Genomic DNA, 20,020 nt, shown 5'->3' on the forward strand with positions numbered 1-20,020 from the left:
ATTTGGTGAGTTTTTTACCTCAGTATTTGTAAGCCAAAATCAGGAGTGGAACAATCAGGCACACGTTGCGGATTGGTGTGCGGATTTTTCCACACTGTTTTTGCTTTTTCCGCTGCGTTTCCACACGATTTTTTCCGCAGCAGGATTCCGCAGGATTTTGTTTTCCATACGTTTACACGTTACTGTACAACGCATGGAAAACTGCTGTAGATCTGCAGCGTCAAATCCGCTGCGGATCCGCAGCAAAATCCGCAACGTGTGCACATAGCCTAAGAGGAAAAGTATAATAGAAACCACGTCACCACTTCTGTATTTATCACCCACTCCTGGTTTTGGCTTACAAATACTGAGGTAAAAAACTCACCAAACACTCAACGTGTGTATGTGGCATTAAACATACACGGCTGCAATAATGAATCAGTGTCTGATATCTGTTGACCGTGGCTAACGCAGCATGAATTTCCTGTCAGATTACATATAACTGGAGTGAGGTATTTTTGGTCAAATGCACCATTTTATGAGACGGACAGTATGGTGCCAAAATGATAAAAATAGCGAATATGGAATATTAGTTTGGAGCTAACAGAATTGTGTATTTTTCTTAGTAGGTTTCCTCCAATGTGTGTGATCATTCCCATCAGCAGGAAGCCAATACATTTCGGACAGAATACGTAAATGTATCAGAAGCGCAGAGCCCATCACGCCATCATTTCAATGACAACATCACTACATTCAATCTCCTGCCACACTGATAAAGTTATCGGTGGGCCAGTAATCTCGGAGACATCTATCTGCTGTAGACCAAAGCTTACGAAAAAAGTAATAATCCAACACCAGGACACTGTCCAAGATGAACAGACTGTGCTAAAGCATTATCACTTTAGTAAATACAGATAAGTGCTCATATCGGTATCTTCAGGGCTGAGGGTGCCCAGCTTCCCCCCTCAGACGCCAGCAATACTAGCAAGCAGAATAATAAAGCAATTCAGCATTGAAGCCAGCAGATGTTTCAAGGTTTGGGAAATGAGTCAAGTATTGGCACCAACAGACCAATTCAGCCTTTAGAGAAGCTTTCACGGTTGCTGAGGTCAGCTTGAATTGTCAATGGTCTATGGGAGATGTATTTGTTCTACCAGACAGAGTGTGACGAGTGCCACAGAGACATTTTTATACAAAGAATGAAGACCTCTCATAAATGCAAATATTATTCTACCCTTTATACCCTTGTTTCCGAAGCTGCCAACAAATGGGATTGGTAAACTTGCCGACATCCTCCAAATACAAATCACTAATAGGGAGAATATCAGGAATATTAATAATTTTTCAGGAAATGCTGAACTGATCCTAAACATCTTCTAAATAGACATAAAATATAAGGCAATATTGAATGACATCACAACCTCAAGGTATAGGAAATCTTTTATACTCTTTGTTAAAACAGTTTTGGTTTTTAGTTTGTTTTAAGGCATTGGTCCATGAATTTTACATTAATGGATGATCCTTTGGATAGGCCATCAATAACTGATTACTGGGGTTAGAGAGACACTCGGCACACCCGCTGATCAAGCCGGTGCATGTAATGGACAGATATGCTCAGTTGTGGAGCTGACCAGCACAGCTCCATCAACTGTATTGTGGCCACAGGCAGGTACTGCACACTCGCCCCAATTTGAACCAATGGGGGATCGAGATCAAGTACCCAGACGCGGTACTTATTTAATTTCCGGGGCTATGCTCTATTGCTCTGCAAAGGTGCCAGGTGTCGCATCCCCACCAATCAGATATCCTAAGGATAAGTCATCAATGTAAAAGTCCTGGACAAATCAATAAAGGGGTTTTCACATGAACAAAGTTAATTTTAGTCAATACATAATAGTATGTTCCACTATTGGATGTGTTTAAAAAAAATGTTCCTGTGCCGATATAATCTTAGAAATGTCCCTTGCTGTGTACTGTGTAATGTCTGTGTCTGACTGTACAGGAACATGGTCTGATCATAACACAGCTCCTGGGCAGGGGAGGAAGCAAAAGAGTATACAGACATTACAGCAGGGGATCACAGCTGATTCTTTTTTGTGAGCTAAAGCATTTCCCTGCCTGTTTTTAAAAAATGTTTTATCTCCAAGAAATAATTATTTGTGATCCTGTCCTGTCTGTATACTTTGTTTTGCATCCTCCCCTGCCCAGGAGCTGTGTTATGATCAGACCATCTCCCTGCACGGTCAGACACAACCATTACACAGTACACAGCAGGGGCACATTTATAAGATTATCTCAGCACAGGAACATTTTATTTAAACACATCCAATTGTGGAAAGTATTATTATTCCAAGATCTAGTGATTAAAGGGAACCTGTCACATTCTTTTTTTATATTAACCTGTACATTACATCACTAACATGTTTTTCTCATGCAAAATGTCCCAGACTTTTTGCAATAGAAACCCTTTTTATACTTTAATGATTGTCCCTCATACCTTCTGTTCCAGTCAAAAGGGTGGGGACTTCTGGCTTTCCAGTCACAGTTAGGCCGGCGTCACACTAGAGAGGAATACAGATGAGCGAGAGGTGCAAAAACAACGCATTGCACACGGACCAATGTTTCTCTATAGGGAAGCTCCCATCAGCTGTATATTTCTCAGTCATATTTTATGAGCTGAGAAAATCGCAGCATGCAGCATTTGTCAGCGTATTGCGCAAAAAATCCGCCAATGAAAGTCTATAGGGGCGAGAAAAATACGAATTACACACGGACGATACGCACCAGTGTCCTATAGAAAATCCGGTAATTCCGTAGGGTGTACAGTAAAATCACACTGACAGGTTAGCATAGAATGGATAAAATAAATGTTTACACATAGAATATATATATATATATATACACAGTACAGACCAAAAGTTTGGACACACATTCTCATTTAAAGATTTTTCTGTATTTTCATAACTATGAAAATTGTACATTCACACTGAAGGCATCAAAACTATGAATTAACACATGGAGTTATATACTTAACAAAAAAGTGTGAAACAACTGAAATTATGTCTTATATTCTAGGTTCTTCAAAGTAGCCACCTTTGACTTTGATGACTGCTTTGCACACTCTTGGCATTCTCTTGATGAGCTTCAAGAGGTAGTCACCGGGTATGGTCTTCCAACAATCTTGAAGGAGTTCCCAGAGATGCTTAGCACTTGTTGGCCCTTTTGCTTTCACTCTGTGGTCCAGCTCACCCGAAACCATCTCGATTGGGTTCAGGTCTGGTGACTGTGGAGGCCAGGTCATCTGGGGTAGCACCCCATCACTCTCCTTCTTGGTCAAATAGCCCTTTCACAGCCTGGAGGTGTGTTTGGGGTCATTGTCCTGTTGAAAAATAAATGATGGTCCAACTAAACGCAAACCGGATGGAATAGCATGCCGCTGCAAGATGCTGTGGTAGCCATGCTGGTTCAGTATGCCTTCAATTTTGAATAAATCCCCAAAAGTGTCACCAGCAAAGCACCTTCACACCTCCTCCTCCATGCTTCACGGTGGGAACCAGGCATGTAGAGTGCATCCATTCTCCTTTTCTGCGTCGCACAAAGACACGGTGGTTGGAACCAAAGATCTCAAATTTGGACTCTTCAGACCAAAGCACAGATTTCCACTGGTCTAATGTCCATTCCTTGTGTTCTTTAGCCCAAACAGATCTCTGCTGCTTGTTGCCTGTCCTTAGCAATGATTTCCTAGCAGCTATTTTACCATGAAGGCCTGCTGCACAAAGTCTCCTCTTAACAGTTGTTGTAGAGATGTGTCTGCTGCTAGAACTCTGTGTGGCATTGACCTGGTCTCTAGTCTGAGCTGATGTTAACCTGCGATTTCTGAGGCTGGTGACTCAGATAAACTTATCCTCAGAAGCTGAGGTGACTCTTGGTCTTCCTTTTCTGGGTCAGTCCTCATGTGAGCCAGTTTCTTTGTAGGGCTTGATGGTTTTTGCCACTGCACTTGGGGACACTTTCAAAGTTTTCCCAATTTTTCGGACTGACTGACCTTCATTTCTTAAAGTAATGATGGCCACTCGTTTTTCTTTACTTAGCTGCTTTTTTCTTGCCATAATACAAATTCTAACAGTCTATTCAGTAGTACTATCAGCTGTGTATCCACCAGACTTCTGCACAACACAACTGATGGTCCCAACCCCATTTATAAGGCAAGAAATCCCACTTATTAAACCTGGCAGGGCACACCTGTGAATTGAAAATCTTTCCCAGTGACTAACTCTTTAAGCTCATCAAGAGAATGCCAAGAGTGTGCAGAGCAGTTATCAAAGCAAAAGGTGGCTACTTTGAAGAGCCTAGAATATAAGACAGAATTTCAGTTGTTTCACACTTTTTTGTTAAGTATATAATTCCACATGTGTTAATTCATAGTTTTGATGCCTTCAGTGTGAATGTTCAATTTTCATAGTCATGAAAATACGGAAAAATCTTTAAATGAGGTGTGTCCAAACTTTTGGTCTGTACTGTATATATATATATATATATATATATATATGTCATTGACACACACACACACACACACACATATATATGTATATATATATATATATATGTTTAATATAGAGCTAGATAGTTTAAAAGCCGGTAATTCAGTTGCTGGCTTTTAGTATCTCCTTATCAAACCCAACAGGATATGAGACATGGTTTACATACAGTAAACCATTTCATATCCGTTATATCTTTACATATTCCTCACTAATAATGTTAGAAGTGTCTGTGTGTAAAATTTGGAAGCTCTAGGTGTTAAAATAAAGGGTTAAATCATGGAAAAAACTGGCGTGGTCTCCCGCGCAATTTTCTCCACTAGAGTAGGAAAGCCAGTGACTAAGGGCAGATACAGTATTAATAGCCTAGAGAGGGACCATGGTTATTGCCCCCCCCTGGCTAAAAACATCTGCCCCCAGCCACCCCAGAAAAGGCACATCTGTAAGATGCGCCTAATCTGGCACTTAGCCACTCCCGAGTAGCGGTGGGATATGGCGTAATAAGGGGTTAATGTCACCTTGCTAATGTAAGGTGACATTAAACCAGGTTAATAATGTACAGATGTCGATAAAACATCTATCCATTATTAATCCAATAGTAATAAAGGGTTAAATAAACACACACACATTATGAATAAAGTATTTTAATGAAATAAACACATGGGGTTTTAATATCTTTATTGTACTCTCAATCCAACTGATGATCCTCAATCTTCTGAAAAAAAAGGAAAAATAAAAAAACAACAATATCCCATACCTGTCCACTGTACAGTCATGTCCCATGATGTAAATCCATTTGAAGGGGTTAAATAAATAAACAACCAGGAGCCTGCTAATGCAGCTGCCCCTGGCTGTAAAAACTGGGAAATGAATGGAAAGCAGCTTCCTTGACTTGCGGTGCTGCGCCCCCTGGTGGCATAAACTCATATGAATTCTAGCGTGAGAAAATATTCCGAAAAATTCCCACGCTATAGTTCATATGAGTCAGTGGAACGGGAAAGATGAGTATAGCAAGTGCCGGGGGCCTGAGAGGTGAGTATGTGATTTTTTATTTTTTTTAATCGCAGCAACAGCATATGGGGCAAATATCTCTATGGAGCATCTTATGGGGCCATGTGCAGCATTATATGGGGAAAATATCTCTATGGAGCATCTTATGGTGCCATAATCCGCATTTGTGGAGCATTATACGGGGCAAATGTGTCTATGGAGCATCTTATGGGGCCATAATCAGCATTTGTGCAGCACTGTATGGGGCAAATGTCTGTATGAAGCATCTTATAAGGTCATAATCAACATTTGTGCAGCATTATATGGGGCATATTTTAATATGGAGCGTCTTATGGAGCCCATCATACACTGTATTGTCATGATCCCAATGGCAGGTGATCACAAAAGGACAAGCACAAAAACAAAACAAACTCTAGGGTGATGGAACCTGAGCTGACCGCGATCCTGAACCTAAACACACAACTAGCAGTAGCCGGGGAACGTGCCTACGATGATTCCTAGACGTCTCGCGCCAGCCGAAGGATTAACTTCCCCTATAAGAAGAAACACAGACCTCACTTGCCTCCAGAGAAACACCCCACAGAAATAGCAGCCCTCCACATGTAATAACGGTGAAATGAGAGGAAAGCACATACGTAGTTACGAAAATAGAATCAGCAAAAATGAGGCCCGCTAAAGCTAGATAGCAGAGGATACAAAAGTGAACTGCGCGGTCAGCGAAAAACCCTTCAAAAAACCATCCTGAAATTACTTGAACTCATGTGCCAACTCATGGAACATGAGGAGTAATTTCAGCCCACTAGATCAACCAGCAGCAAGGAATGACATATCTGCAAGCTGGACTAAGACAAAAATTAAGCAAAACGTGGAACAGGAAAATCAAAACTTAGCTTGTCCTGAAGATAACAGACGCAGGGAGCAGAGGTAAAAAGACACGCTGATTACATTGATAGCCGGTGAGGAAATGACAAAAAAGCCAGGTTAAATAGGAAACTCCCATAACCTGATGGAACAGGTGGACACCAGAGACCGCAGAGAACACAAGTCACCCAGTACCATCAGTAACCACCAGAGGGAGCCCAAAAACAGAACTCACAACAGTACCCCCCCCTTGAGGAGGGGTCACCGAACCCTCACGAGAACCACCAGGGCGACCAGGATGAGCCCTATGAAAAGCACGGACCAAATCGGCAGCATGAACATCAGAGGCAATCACCCAAGAATTATCCTCCTGACCATAACCCTTCCACTTGACCAAATACTGGAGTTTCCGTCTGGAAATACGAGAATCCAAGATCTTCTCCACAACATACTCCAATTCACCCTCCACCAGCACCGGAGCAGGAGGCTCAAGCGAAGGAACGACAGGTACCTCATACTTCCGCAACAACGACCGATGGAACACATTATGAATAGCAAACGATGCCGGGAGATCCAAACGAAACGACACAGGGTTAAGAATTTCCAAGATCCTATAGGGACCGATGAACCGAGGATTGAACTTAGGAGAAGAGACCTTCATAGGAACAAAACGAGAAGACAACCACACCAAGTCCCCAACAAGAAGTCGAGGACCCACGCGGCGACGGCGATTAGCAAACTGCTGAGCCCTCTCCTGGGACAACTTCAAATTGTCCACCACATGACTCCAAATCCGATGCAACCTATCCACCACCATGTCCACTCCAGGACAATCAGAAGGCTCCACCTGACCAGAGGAAAAACGAGGATGAAACCCCGAATTACAAAAGAAAGGAGAAACCAAGGTAGCAGAACTAGCCCGATTATTAAGGGCAAACTCGGCAAGCGGCAAAAAGGAAACCCAGTCATCTTGATCAGCAGAAACAAAACACCTTAAATATGTTTCTAAAGTCTGATTAGTTCGTTCCGTCGGGCCATTCATCTGGGGATGGAATGCAGACGAAAAGGACAAATCAATGCCCATCTTAGCACAGAACGTCCGCCAAAATCTAGACACAAATTGGGATCCCCTGTCAGAAACGATGTTCTCCGGAATGCCATGCAAATGGACCACGTTTTGAAAAAACAGAGGGACCAACTCAGAGGAGGAAGGTAACTTAGGCAAGGGTACCAGATGAACCATCTTAGAAAAGCGGTCACACACAACCCATATGACGGACATTTTTTGAGAGACAGGGAGATCCGAAATAAAGTCCATGGAAATGTGCATCCAAGGCCTCTTCGGGATAGGCAAAGGTAACAACAATCCACTGGCCCGAGAACAGCAAGGCTTAGCCCGAGCGCAAACTCCACAAGACTGCACGAAAGAACGCACATCCCTCGACAAGGAAGGCCACCAAAAAGACCTGGCCACCAAGTCTCTAGTACCAAATATTCCAGGATGACCTGCCAACACAGAAGAATTGACCTCGGAGATGACTCTACTGGTCCAATTATCCGGAACAAACAGTCTTTCCGGCGGACAACGATCAGGTTTATCCGCCTGAAACTCCTGCAAAGCACGTCGCAAGTCTGGGGAGACAGCCGACAAAATCACCCCATCCCTAAGGATACCAGTGGGCTCAGAATTTCCAGGGGAGTCAGGCACAAAACTCCTAGAAAGAGCATCCGCCTTCACATTCTTTGAACCTGGCAGGTATGAAACCACAAAATTAAAACGGGAGAAAAACAGTTACCAACGAGCCTGTCTAGGATTCAGACGCTTGGCAGACTCAAGGTACATCAGATTTTTGTGATCAGTCAAGACCACCACACGATGTCTAGCACCCTCAAGCCAATGACGCCACTCCTCAAATGCCCACTTCATGGCCAAAAGCTCCCGATTACCAACATCATAATTCCGTTCAGCGGGCGAAAATTTTCTAGAAAAGAACGCACATGGCTTCATCACTGAGCCATCGGAGCTTCTCTGTGACAAAACCGCCCCCGCTCCGATCTCGGAAGCATCAACCTCAACCTGAAAAGGAAGCGACGTATCTGGCTGACGCAACACAGGAGCAGAAGAAAACCGGCGCTTAAGTTCCTGAAAGGCCTCCACAGCCGCAGGAGACCAATCAGTAACATCAGCACCCTTTTTAGTCAAATCCGTCAAAGGCTTAACAACACTAGAAAAATTAGTTATGAACCGACGATAAAAATTAGCAAAGCCCAAGAACTTCTGTAGACTCTTAAGAGATGTAGGCTGCGTCCAGTCACAAATAGCCTGAACCTTGACGGGATCCATCTCAATAGTAGAAGGGGAAAAAATATACCCCAAAAAAGAAATCTTCTGGACTCCAAAGAGACATTTAGAACCCTTTACAAACAAAGAATTGGCCCGCAGGACCTGAAACACCTTCCTGACCTGCTGAACATGAGACTCCCAGTCATCTGAAAAAACAAAAACATCATCCAAATACACGATAATAAATTTATCCAGATATTCACGGAAAATATCGTGCATAAAAGACTGGAAGACAGAAGGAGCATTAGAAAGTCCAAAAGGCATCACCAAATACTCAAAATGGCCCTCAGGCGTATTAAATGCGGTTTTCCACTTATCACCCTGCCTTATCTGCACAAGATTATACGCACCCCGAAGATCAATCTTAGTGAACCATTTAGCCCCCTTAATGCGAGCGAACAAATCAGTCAACAATGGCAAAGGATACTGATATTTGACTGTAATCTTATTCAAAAGACGATAATCTATGCAAGGCCTCAAGGAACCATCTTTTTTGGCCACAAAAAAAAAACCTGCTCCCAAAGGGGACGAAGATGGACGGATATGTCCCTTTTCCAAGGACTCCTTAACATAATTCCGCATAGCAGTATGCTCTGGCACTGACAGATTGAACAAACGACCTTTAGGGAATTTACTGCCAGGAATCAAATCTATAGCACAATCGCAATCCCTGTGAGGAGGAAGCGAACTGAGCTTAGGCTCCTCAAAAACCTCCCGATAATCAGACAAAAATACCGGAACCTCAGAAGGAGTAGATGAAGCGATAGAAATCGGAGATGCATCATCATGAACCCCCTGACATCCCCAGCTTAAAACAGACATTGTTTTCCAGTCCAGGACTGGGTTATGAGTTTGTAACCATGGCAGACCAAGCACTAAGACATCATGCAAATTATACAGTACCAGGAAGCGAATCACCTCCTGATGAACGGGAGTCATACGCATGGTCACTTGTGTTCAGTACTGAGGTTTATTCATAGCCAAAGGTGTAGAGTCAATTCCTTTCAAAGGAATAGGAACTTCCAGAGGTTCCAGACTAAACCCACAGCGATTGGCAAATGACCAATCCATAAGACTCAGGGCAGCGCCTGAATCCACATAGGCATCGACGGAAATGGATGATAATGAACAAATCAGCGTCACAGACAGAATGAACTTAGACTGTAAAGTACCAATGGCAACAGACTTATCAACCTTTTTTGTGCGTTTAGAGCATGCTGATATAACATGAGCTGAATCACCACAATAAAAACACAATCCATTTTTCCACCTATAATTTTGCTGTTCACTTCTGGACTGAATTCTATCACATTGCATTATCTCAGGTGCCTGTTCAGAAGACACCGCCAAATGGTGCACAGGTTTGCGCTCCCGTAAACGCCGATCAATCTGAATAGCCATAGTCATGGACTCATTCAGACCTGTAGGCGCCGGGAACCCCACCATAACATCTTTAATGGCCTCAGAAAGGCCATCTCTGAATTTTGCAGCCAGAGCGCACTCATTCCACCGAGTAAGCACCGACCATTTCCGAAATTTCTGACAATATATTTCTGCTTCATCTTGCCCCTGAGAGAGAGCCAATAAAGCTTTTTCAGCCTGAATCTCTAGGTTAGGTTCCTCATAGAGCAAACCCAATGCCAGAAAAAACGCATCCACATTGAGCAACGCAGGATCCCCTGGTGCCAATGCAAATGTCCAATTCTGAGGGTCACCCCGCAGGAAAGATATAACAATCTTGACCTGCTGAGCAGGGTCTCCAGAGGAGCGAGATTTCAAGGAAAGAAACAACTTGCAATTGTTCCTAAAATTCAGAAAACTAGATCTATCTCCAGAAAAAAACTCTGGGACAGGAATTCTAGGTTCAGACATAGGCGTATGTACAACAAAATCTTGTATATTTTGAACCTTAGCAGCAAGATTATTCAGGCTGGAAGCCAAACTCTGGACGTCCATGATAAACAGCTGAGGTCAGAGCCATTCAAGGATTAAGAGGAGGAAAGAAGCAGTCAAGCTGCAATTAAGGCTAGGCAGCAAACACTGAGGAGGGGAAAAAAAAAAAAAACTTCCTCAGACTACTTTTCCTCCTACTTCAGCCAAAACAATGACCAATTTTTTCAGGCCGGCTATACTGTCATGATCCCAATGGCAGGGGATCACAAAAGGACAAGCACAAAAACAAAACAAGCTCTAGGGTGATGGCACCTGAGCTGACCGCGAACCTGAACCTAAACACACAACTAGCAGTAGCCGGGGAACGTGCCTACGATGATTCCTAGACGTCTCGCGCCAGCCGAAGGATTAACTTCCCCTATAAGAAGAAATACAGACCTCACTTGCCTCCAGAGAAACACCCCACAGAAATAGCAGCCCCCCACATGTAATAACGGTGAAATGAGAGGAAAGCACATACGTAGTTATGAAAATAGAATCAGCAAAAATGAGGCCCGCTAAAGCTAGATAGCAGAGGATACAAAAGTGAACTGCGCGGTCTGCGAAAAACCCTTCAAAAAACCATCCTGAAATTACTTGAACTCATGTGCCAACTCATGGAACATGAGGAGTAATTTCAGCCCACTAGAGCAACCAGCAGCAAGGAATGACATATCTGCAAGCTGGACTAAGACAAAAATTAAGCAAAACGTGGAACAGGAAAATCAAAACTTAGCTTGTCCTGAAGATAACAGACGCAGGGAGCAGAGGTAAAAAGACACGCTGATTACATTGATAGCTGGCGAGGAAATGACAAAAAAGCCAGGTTAAATAGGAAACTCCCATAACCTGATGGAACAGGTGGACACCAGAGACCGCAGAGAACACAAGTCACCCAGTACCATCAGTAACCACCAGATTGAGCCCAAAAACAGAACTCACAACACTGTATGGATCATTATATGGGGCGTATTTTGTATGGAGCATCTTATGGGGCCATCATGAACTGATTGGAGCATTATATGGGGTTCCTGATTCAATATGGATATTCAAAAACACTTAACCCCTTCATGACCAGGGGATTTTTCGTTTTTCCGTGTTCGTTTTTCGCTCCCCTCCTTCCTAGAGCCATAACTTTTTTATTTTTCTGTCAATGTGAGGGCTTATTTTTTGCGGGACGAGTTGTACTTTTGAACGACATCATTGGTTTTAGCATGTCGTGTACTAGAAAACGGGAAAAAAATTCCAAGTGCGGTGAAATTGCAAAAAAAGTGCAATCCCACACTTGTTTTTTGTTTGGCTTTTTTGCTAGTTTCACTAAATGCTAAAACTGACCTGCCATTATGATTCTCCAGGTCAGTACGAGTTCATAGACACCTAACATGACTAGGTTATTTTTTATCTAAGTGGTGAAAAAAATTCCAAACTTTGCTAAAAAAAAAAAAAAAAAAATTGCGCCATTTTCCGATACTCGTAGCAACTCCATTTTTCATGATCTGGGGTCGGTTGAGGGCTTATTTTTTGCGTGCCGAGATGACGTTTTTAATGATAGCATTTCGGTGCAGAACCGTTCGTTTGATCGCCCGTTATTGCATTTTAATGCAATGTCGCGGCGACCAAAAAAACGTAATTCTGGCGTTTTGAATTTTTTTCCCGCTACGTTGTTTAGCGATCAGGTTAATACTTTTTTTTAATTGATAGATCGGGCGATTCTGAGCGCGGCGATACCAAATATGCGTAGATTTGATTTTTTTTTATTGATTTATTTTGATTGGGGCGAAAGGGGGGTGATTTAAACTTTTATGTTTTTTTTATTTTTTTCACATTTTTTTAAACTTTTTTTTTTTACTTTTGCCATGCTTCAATAGCCTCCATGGGAGGCTAGAAGCAGGCACAACGCGATCGGCTCTGCTACATAGCAGCGATCTGCTGATCGCTGCTATGTAGCAGAAATGGAGGTGTGCTGTGAGCGCCGACCACAGGGTGGCGCTCACAGCCACCGGTCATCAGTAACCATAGAGGTCTCTAGGACCTCTATGGTTACCATTCACAAGCATCGCCGACCCCCGATGATGTGACGGGGGTCGGCGATGACGTCATTTCCCGCCGCCCGGCCGGAAGCGGCAGTTAAATGCCGCTGTCTGCGTTTGACAGCGGCATTTAACTAGTTAATAGGTGCGGGCAGATCGCGATTCTGCCCGCGCCTATTACGGGCACATGTCAGCTGTTCAAAACAGCTGACATGTCCCGGCTTTGATGCGGGCTCACCGCGGAGCCCTGCATCAAAGCAGAGGAGCCGGCATCGGACGGTATAGTACGTCCGATGCCGGTAAGGGGTTAAACTACTGATGTCTCAATTAATTCTACTTTTAATATTTCTATTTTTATCTGCTGCATTTTCCACCCTAGGCTTATACTCGAGTAATTAAGTTTTCTCAGTTTTTTGTGGTAAAATTAGGGGGGTCGGCTTATACTCGGGTCGGCTTATACTCGAGTATATACGGCAACTTGATACCTGTCACAAGAAAAAAATACATAGAACACTGGCAAAATTGTTGGTATTTTCTTTTTTAACTCCCTGTTCCCCCCCACACACACAAAAAATGACAAAAAGACAATCAGTAAAATGCATTTACCCAAAAATGTTGCATCAAAAAGTTAAACTTGTAAAACAAAAAAATCATATACAACAAAACAAAAACAAAATTGTTATGGCTGTTTCAATGCAAATAAAAGAAAAAAAACGAAAAAAGGTCTGGTGGTTAATGGTCCATCAAAGAAAAACATTTTATATGATATATTATTTGTATAGTAAGAAAATACAACCCGGCGGCAACCTCTGCTTGTTCCTTCCAGTAAGCCTTTTACATACTAATAATGGTAATTAGATTGTAAATGATAGTAGTAGGCAGATAATGATCTGATCTGTTGTATCTAATTATTTCTATCACTTACACATCGGGATTTACTAGAATAAAGTGTAACCAAGCATGTAACATCCAGCCTAAGGCGTCATGTTCCAGCCATAGCCGTTGTACAGAGCTTCCCCAGACTCCGTGTGCTACCCAATATACAATATTTTTTCTTAAGGATTTGAACAGAGAAAAATCCACAATGATGATCCCGATGAATCCACAATGGTTTCCAACGGATAAAAATGTATTAATAAAACAGGTTTACAGGGTCAAAGTATTTCAAGGTTGCGCAGGACCTCTTCATCAGGACAAAAACCTCAGGTTTTAGACACAGTGGGGCCCTGGGCAAAAGTTTAAACTGGGGCCCCAAATGCTAACATATTGCACCATCACACAGTAACATGTTGGCTGTATTTAACATGTGCTGAGTTTAGGCCATTAAACGAGTGTGACCAACAATATTGAAGAACTTTGACACTTCTTTTCTGGCTTCTTTATACCGGCTGAGGAAGAATAATGGGCACAGAACGATCACTAGTAGATCAATCTTTCCCCATACAGTATCATGTTTTCAGCAGCATATCTGCGAAAATTCTGTTCCAACATAAACAATCCAATCACTCGATGAATAGTCAGCATTTTGCTCATTTATAATCTACCAAATAGTATAATGCACTCCACATAGTCCTCCATATAGTATAATACACTCCCAATAGTCCTCCATATAGTATAATGCATCCGATAGTCCTCAATATAGTATAATGAACCAAATAGTTTTCCATATAATATAATGCACCTCATAGTCCTCATACAGTATAATGCCCTCCTCATAGTCTTCCATGTAGTATAATATACTCCCTATATTCCTCAAAATAGTATAATGCATTCTATAGTCCTTCATCTTGTATAATGCACCTCCATAGTCCTCATTATAGTACAATGCACTCCCTATAGCATAATGCACTCCAGAGTCTCTCATACAGTATAATGCATTCTCCATAGTCCTCCATACAGTATAATGCAGTCCCCATAGTCCTCCATGCAGTATAATGCATTCTCCATAGTCCTCCATGCAGTATAATGCATTCCCCATAGTCCTCCATGCAGTATAATGCATTCCCCATAGTCCTCCATGCAGTATAATGCATTCTCCATAGTCCTCCATACAGTATAATGCATTCCCCATAGTCCGTCATACATTATGTGGCCCCCATATAGTATAATGCACTCCCAACAGTCCTCGATAGAGTGTAACGCAGCCCCCATATGAGTGGGGAATTCGTATAGGTGGCTACATGGTCAGCAGACGTGTGCCAGTTCCTCATTACTGAGGTACTGCTCTTTTGGTGGTCACATTTGTTAGATGTTAAAGGGTATGTGACTATATCTCTGAGGTTGTATTTTTTCACTTGTGCCTTATACAGTTTTTTTTATTAATATCTGTTTGGTTTATAATGCACCCGTACACATATTGAACATTATTTATTAAGTTATATTGACCTCTTAGGGTCAACATGGGATGCGGAACCATTACAAAATTCCTAGATTGCCAATCCTTGCAGTTTAGGCGAAGCACTCAATATAGGGATTAATAAGGATTTATTAGATGTTAATTATCCCTATTCCCTTTCTCTGAATACTTGTTCTGCCCCATTTGGCTCTATATATTTTTCTTACCTACTTATGTTGTCTTGTGTATTTTCAATAATATAATGTCATTACATGCAGTAAATCCGCATGTACCTAAACACAAGTGTGGTAATTAGAACACAGTTTTTTGGACGCAATGAAAACACGCTGCACTATTCCTGATCATAAGCGCATAGCCTAAATCTTTCTCATCTACTTATCTTGTCTTTAGTGACAATTTTTAATGCTTACTGTGGTAGTTCGGCTCACTCAGCTGTGCACAGAGGTAGACACGGGAACACCGTTTCTTTAAGAATGTCCTTGGTTTATTAGGTGTAGCATAAACCAAACTGAAGGAAAACTTAAACACAGCCCTCTGGGCAAAAACAGCAAAACAAAACAAAAATGGTAGCACAAACCACAGTCCTTCTGCTGGTGGAGATCAGTCCACTCAGGGGTAAAAAGGTCCAGGGTTCAGGGTTTTTAAGCACAAGCACCCACACTTCTCTGGAGTGTTCCTCTGCAGAAACTGAACACCCACTGCCTATGGAGGCCAGCTACTTAAGCCCCAGACCACACCCTGGGGTGGAGATAAGGTGGACAACCTCCCGCTCGCTCTATATTGTCCACAAAAAACACAGCCATTTAAACAAATTGGCTGTTAACTCCTTGAAACACTTAATGTGCTGAAGGAAAAACTTCTGGGTTTTTAAATCACTGAAGGCATTATCCTCAACAAAACATATATCCCCTCTAACACCTTGCCAGTGACTTTGTCGCAATACATAACAAAAAAGTGATGTTTTACCATTTTTGACAGGGAAATCTTGTTTTTTCATTACTATTACTGTAAGCAATATTCATAAAGGAGTTGAAAACTACAGTATATACAACATTAAAGGGTACCTGTTATTTCAGATAACTTTTCAAAATAAGCTTTTGTGTCTGTTCATCTGGAATAGCCCAATATCTGGTCACGATATGTCTTGTATTCTGTATTTTTCACCAGTTTCCAGGTTCTATCTCTAATTTTCAGTTCTCTCTGAGGTAATGGATCCAGACTAGCTGCTATGAAAACCCAGAAACAGAAAGATTTCTGCTTTTCTTTCTCGCTCTAGCACTCAAACTAAAGCAACAGAGTCTAAGAGGACAATATACAGCGGTACTCAGCTGTGTGGCTGTGAATCCAGCACTGTAATCAGGTCAGTATGATTGAAGCTTCCCATCTCTCATGGTGTTGAGTGCATCTCACTCCTCTTTTTTTCTACATAGAATGTAATAGGAGGTGTAATCGGACACCTCACTGTGCTGGCGATGCATCTTGCTTTTATCAAGACAGATGTTAGCGTTTTTTGAGTCAATATGACTTCAGTAGTCATGGGGGCTGGAAAAAAAAGTCTCATAAGTGGAAAAAAACAGAATTCTCTGATAAAATATATCGCAAAATTTCTTATATTTGCTTATACTACTTATTTTATGCAATGTTTGTTGAAATGACAGCAATGAATTGCTGCAGACTTACCATCCTTGACAAGTAGAGGCCTTGTGACTCAGCGTAATGAATCGACTGATTAACCACATCCCGAATTCCTAATAGAGATTGCTCCAGGTCATGAGATCCAGACATTTGATCTGCAAGGTGCTCCAGCAAATTAATGAATTCTCTCCAAGGGCCATCTAGACTTGCTAGGCTGGCCAAACATCCTCTCATAACATTGAGACAGTAGCCAACACAGGGTCTGATAAGAGTCAATCCCTGGCAGTGAGGACAATACTGCATTCTCACCAAAGACCGTGTGCACTCCCGGGTCAAGCCTGCATGCTGAGTACTGTTGATAACTTGTTCGGCCATGCTTAATGCTTGTTTCATCATTCGGCTGGCCCACAAAGATTTAGACAAATGTTCAAGCATTTCGTTTGAATAGTTGCCAAAAGGGTTCATATCCTGTCTTGTCAAGCGTAGACAGTCCAAGTACTCCCCGGACAAAGACTCTAACCCGGGGTTAATAAGATGGTTGTAGACGAAGGGGAAAAGTGCATCCCAAAACCGAGAAAACGCATCTTCCAATGGCATGTCAGCTCCCATGATATTAAGTGACAGGTCTGTAAACAGCTCCTTTACTGGCTCGTGCACATCTTGAGCCATTGAACGGTACTTGCTATCAAACAGTGCAAATGTGTTGTTTGTAGCCACGTCAATCAAATGAGTGAACGTCTCTGGAAGAGAAAATCATAAACAGCAGTTAATAAATGGAACAATATGTAGACAGGTACAAACTATTTATTATATTAGATTCTCATACATATACAACCCCTGGCAAAAATTACGGAATCACCGGCCTTGGAGGATGTTCATTCAGTTGTTTAATTTTGTAGAAAAAAAGCAGATCACAGACATGGCACACAACTAAAGTCATTTCAAATGGCAACTTTCTGGCTTTAAGAAACACAAAAAGAAAACAAGAACAAAAAATGTGGTAGTCAGTAATGGTTACTTTTTTTAACCAAGCATGGGGGAAAAATTATGGAATTACTCAATTCTGAGGAAAAAATTATGGAATCACCCTGTAAATTTTCATACCCAAAAATAGCACCTGCATCAAATTAGATCTGCTCATTAGTCTGCATCTAAAAAGGAGTGATCACACCTTGGAGAGCTGTTGCACCAAGTGGACTAACATGAATCATGGCTCCAACACAAGAGATGTCAATTGAAACAAAGGAGAGGATTATTAAACTCTTAAAAAAGGTTAAATCATCACGCAATGTTGCAAAAGATGTTGGTTGTTCACAGTCAGCTGTGTCTAAAATCTGGACCAAATATAAACAACATGGGAAGATTGCTAAAGGCAAACATACTGGTAGACCAAGGAAAACATCAACGCGTCAAGACCCGAAACGTAAAGCAATATGTCTCCAAAACAGGAAATGCACAACAAAACAATTGAGGAACGAATGGGTGGAAACTGGACTCAACGTCTGTGACCAAACTACAGAAAAGCTAAACGAAAGCCTTCATTAACACCTAAACAGAAAAAAACAAGGTTACAATGGGCTAAGGAAAAGCAATCTTGGACTGTGGATGACTGGATGAAAGTCATATTCAGTGATGAATCGCAAATCTGCATTGGGCAAGGTGATGGTGCTGGAACTTTTGTTTGGTGCCGTTCCAATGAGAGTTATAAAGATGACTGCCTGAAGAGAACATGCAAATTTCCACAGTCATTGATGATATGGGGCTGCATGTCAGGTAAAGGCACTGGGGAGATGGCTGTCATTACATCTTCAATAAATGCACAAGTTTATGTTGATATTTTGGACACTTTTCTTATCCCATCAATTGAAAGGATGTTTGGGGATGATGAAATCATTTTTCAAGATGATAATGCATCCTGCCATACAGCAAAAACTGTGAAAACATTCCTTGAAAAAAGACACATAAGGTCAATGTCATGGCCTGCAAATAGTCCGGATCTCAATCCAATTGAAAATCTTTGGTGGAAGTTGAAGAAAATGGTCCATGACAAGGCTCCAACCTGCAAAGCTGATCTGGCAACAGCAATCAGAGAAAGTTGGAGCCAGATTGATGAAGAGTACAGTGTGACACTCATAAGTCTATGCCTCAGAGACTGCAAGCTGTTATAAAAGCCAGAGGTGGAGCAACAAAATACTAGTGATGTGTTGGAGTGTTTTTTTGTTTGTTTGTTTTTCATGATTCCATAATTTTTCCCTTATGCTTGGTTAAAAAAAGTAACCATTACTGACTACAACATTTTGTTTTCTTCATTTCTTTTAGTGTTTCTTAAAGCCAGAAAGTTGCCATTTGAAATGACTTTAGTTTTGTGCTATGTATGTGAGCTGCTTGTTTTCTACAAAATTAAGCAACTGAATGAACATCCTCCAAGGCCGGAGATTCCATAATTTTCGCCAGGGGTTGCACTGCCATTAAACTGCACATTATAATGAATGAACAATAGAAAATAAGCAAGAATTAAAGATTCAAAAACCTGTAGACACCAGATTAGAAAAAAAAAACTCACAAAAAAACACTTTAGCTATTATTGAGATTAAAGGAAATCTATTAGCAGGATTTTGTAATCTGTGGGCAGTATCAGGCAAGGGGTGAGACGCTGATTTCAGTGATGTTTCACTTATTAGGCACTTATAAGTGTTTTATCAGGAGGAGATTAACACTAACAGACTAGCTCCCATGTGAGATCTGGTCCAGCCACACCCACAGCACTGATTATCAGCTTACTGTCAATATACAATGTACACAAAGAGTTGTGGTGTGGGCAGGGTCAGCTTTCTCAGCACTGCTGCATTGCTATATCTAAAAATTCTCTGATTATATCACAACCGGTAGCGGAGCAGAGGGGCCCACCCGGAGCTACGCTACTGTAACTGTATCGGCGTGCACATTGCGCCGATACAGTTACATTCTGCGGCAGAGCAGGGAGAATTGATCTTCCTGCACTGCTGCCTAGCTGCTATGGGGCCCCTGAGCAGGCGGGGGGGGCCTGTGCAAGCAGTGGGCCCCCCGCCCGACATCACAGGGTCAGCTGTATCGGCTTTACGCTCCCTCTCCCATCATCCCCTGTCAGGGTCTGACGTCACCGACGCCGACACTAACAGCGGATGCGATGACGTCACTACTCGGCGCCTGCAGTCAGAGATGACGAGTGGGAAAAGGGAGCAGCCCAGGAACCAGGAGGAAGAGAGGTGAGTATGTATCTACTGGACTATTAAATCCTTGAAATCTTATGTGGACTGTGGACGAGTTCCAAGAGGTCTCCGCGTCTACAAGGAAA

At 42.1% G+C, this 20,020-nt stretch overlaps 1 protein-coding gene across 2 annotated transcripts in view; it reads right to left on the minus strand.

The window, feature by feature from the left end:
* Positions 1 to 20,020, minus strand: part of LOC138638471 (glypican-5-like) — a 494,253-nt gene that overhangs the window by 356,773 nt on the left and 117,460 nt on the right. For both annotated transcript variants that reach the window (XM_069727800.1, XM_069727801.1), the window contains exon 3: positions 16,732 to 17,426. In XM_069727800.1, coding sequence (XP_069583901.1) covers positions 16,732 to 17,426 — 695 coding nt within the window. The remainder of the gene's footprint in view (positions 1 to 16,731; positions 17,427 to 20,020) is intronic.

This window comes from Ranitomeya imitator, chromosome 5 (assembly GCF_032444005.1).
Source record: "Ranitomeya imitator isolate aRanImi1 chromosome 5, aRanImi1.pri, whole genome shotgun sequence".
Taxonomy (NCBI): Eukaryota; Metazoa; Chordata; class Amphibia; order Anura; family Dendrobatidae; genus Ranitomeya; species Ranitomeya imitator.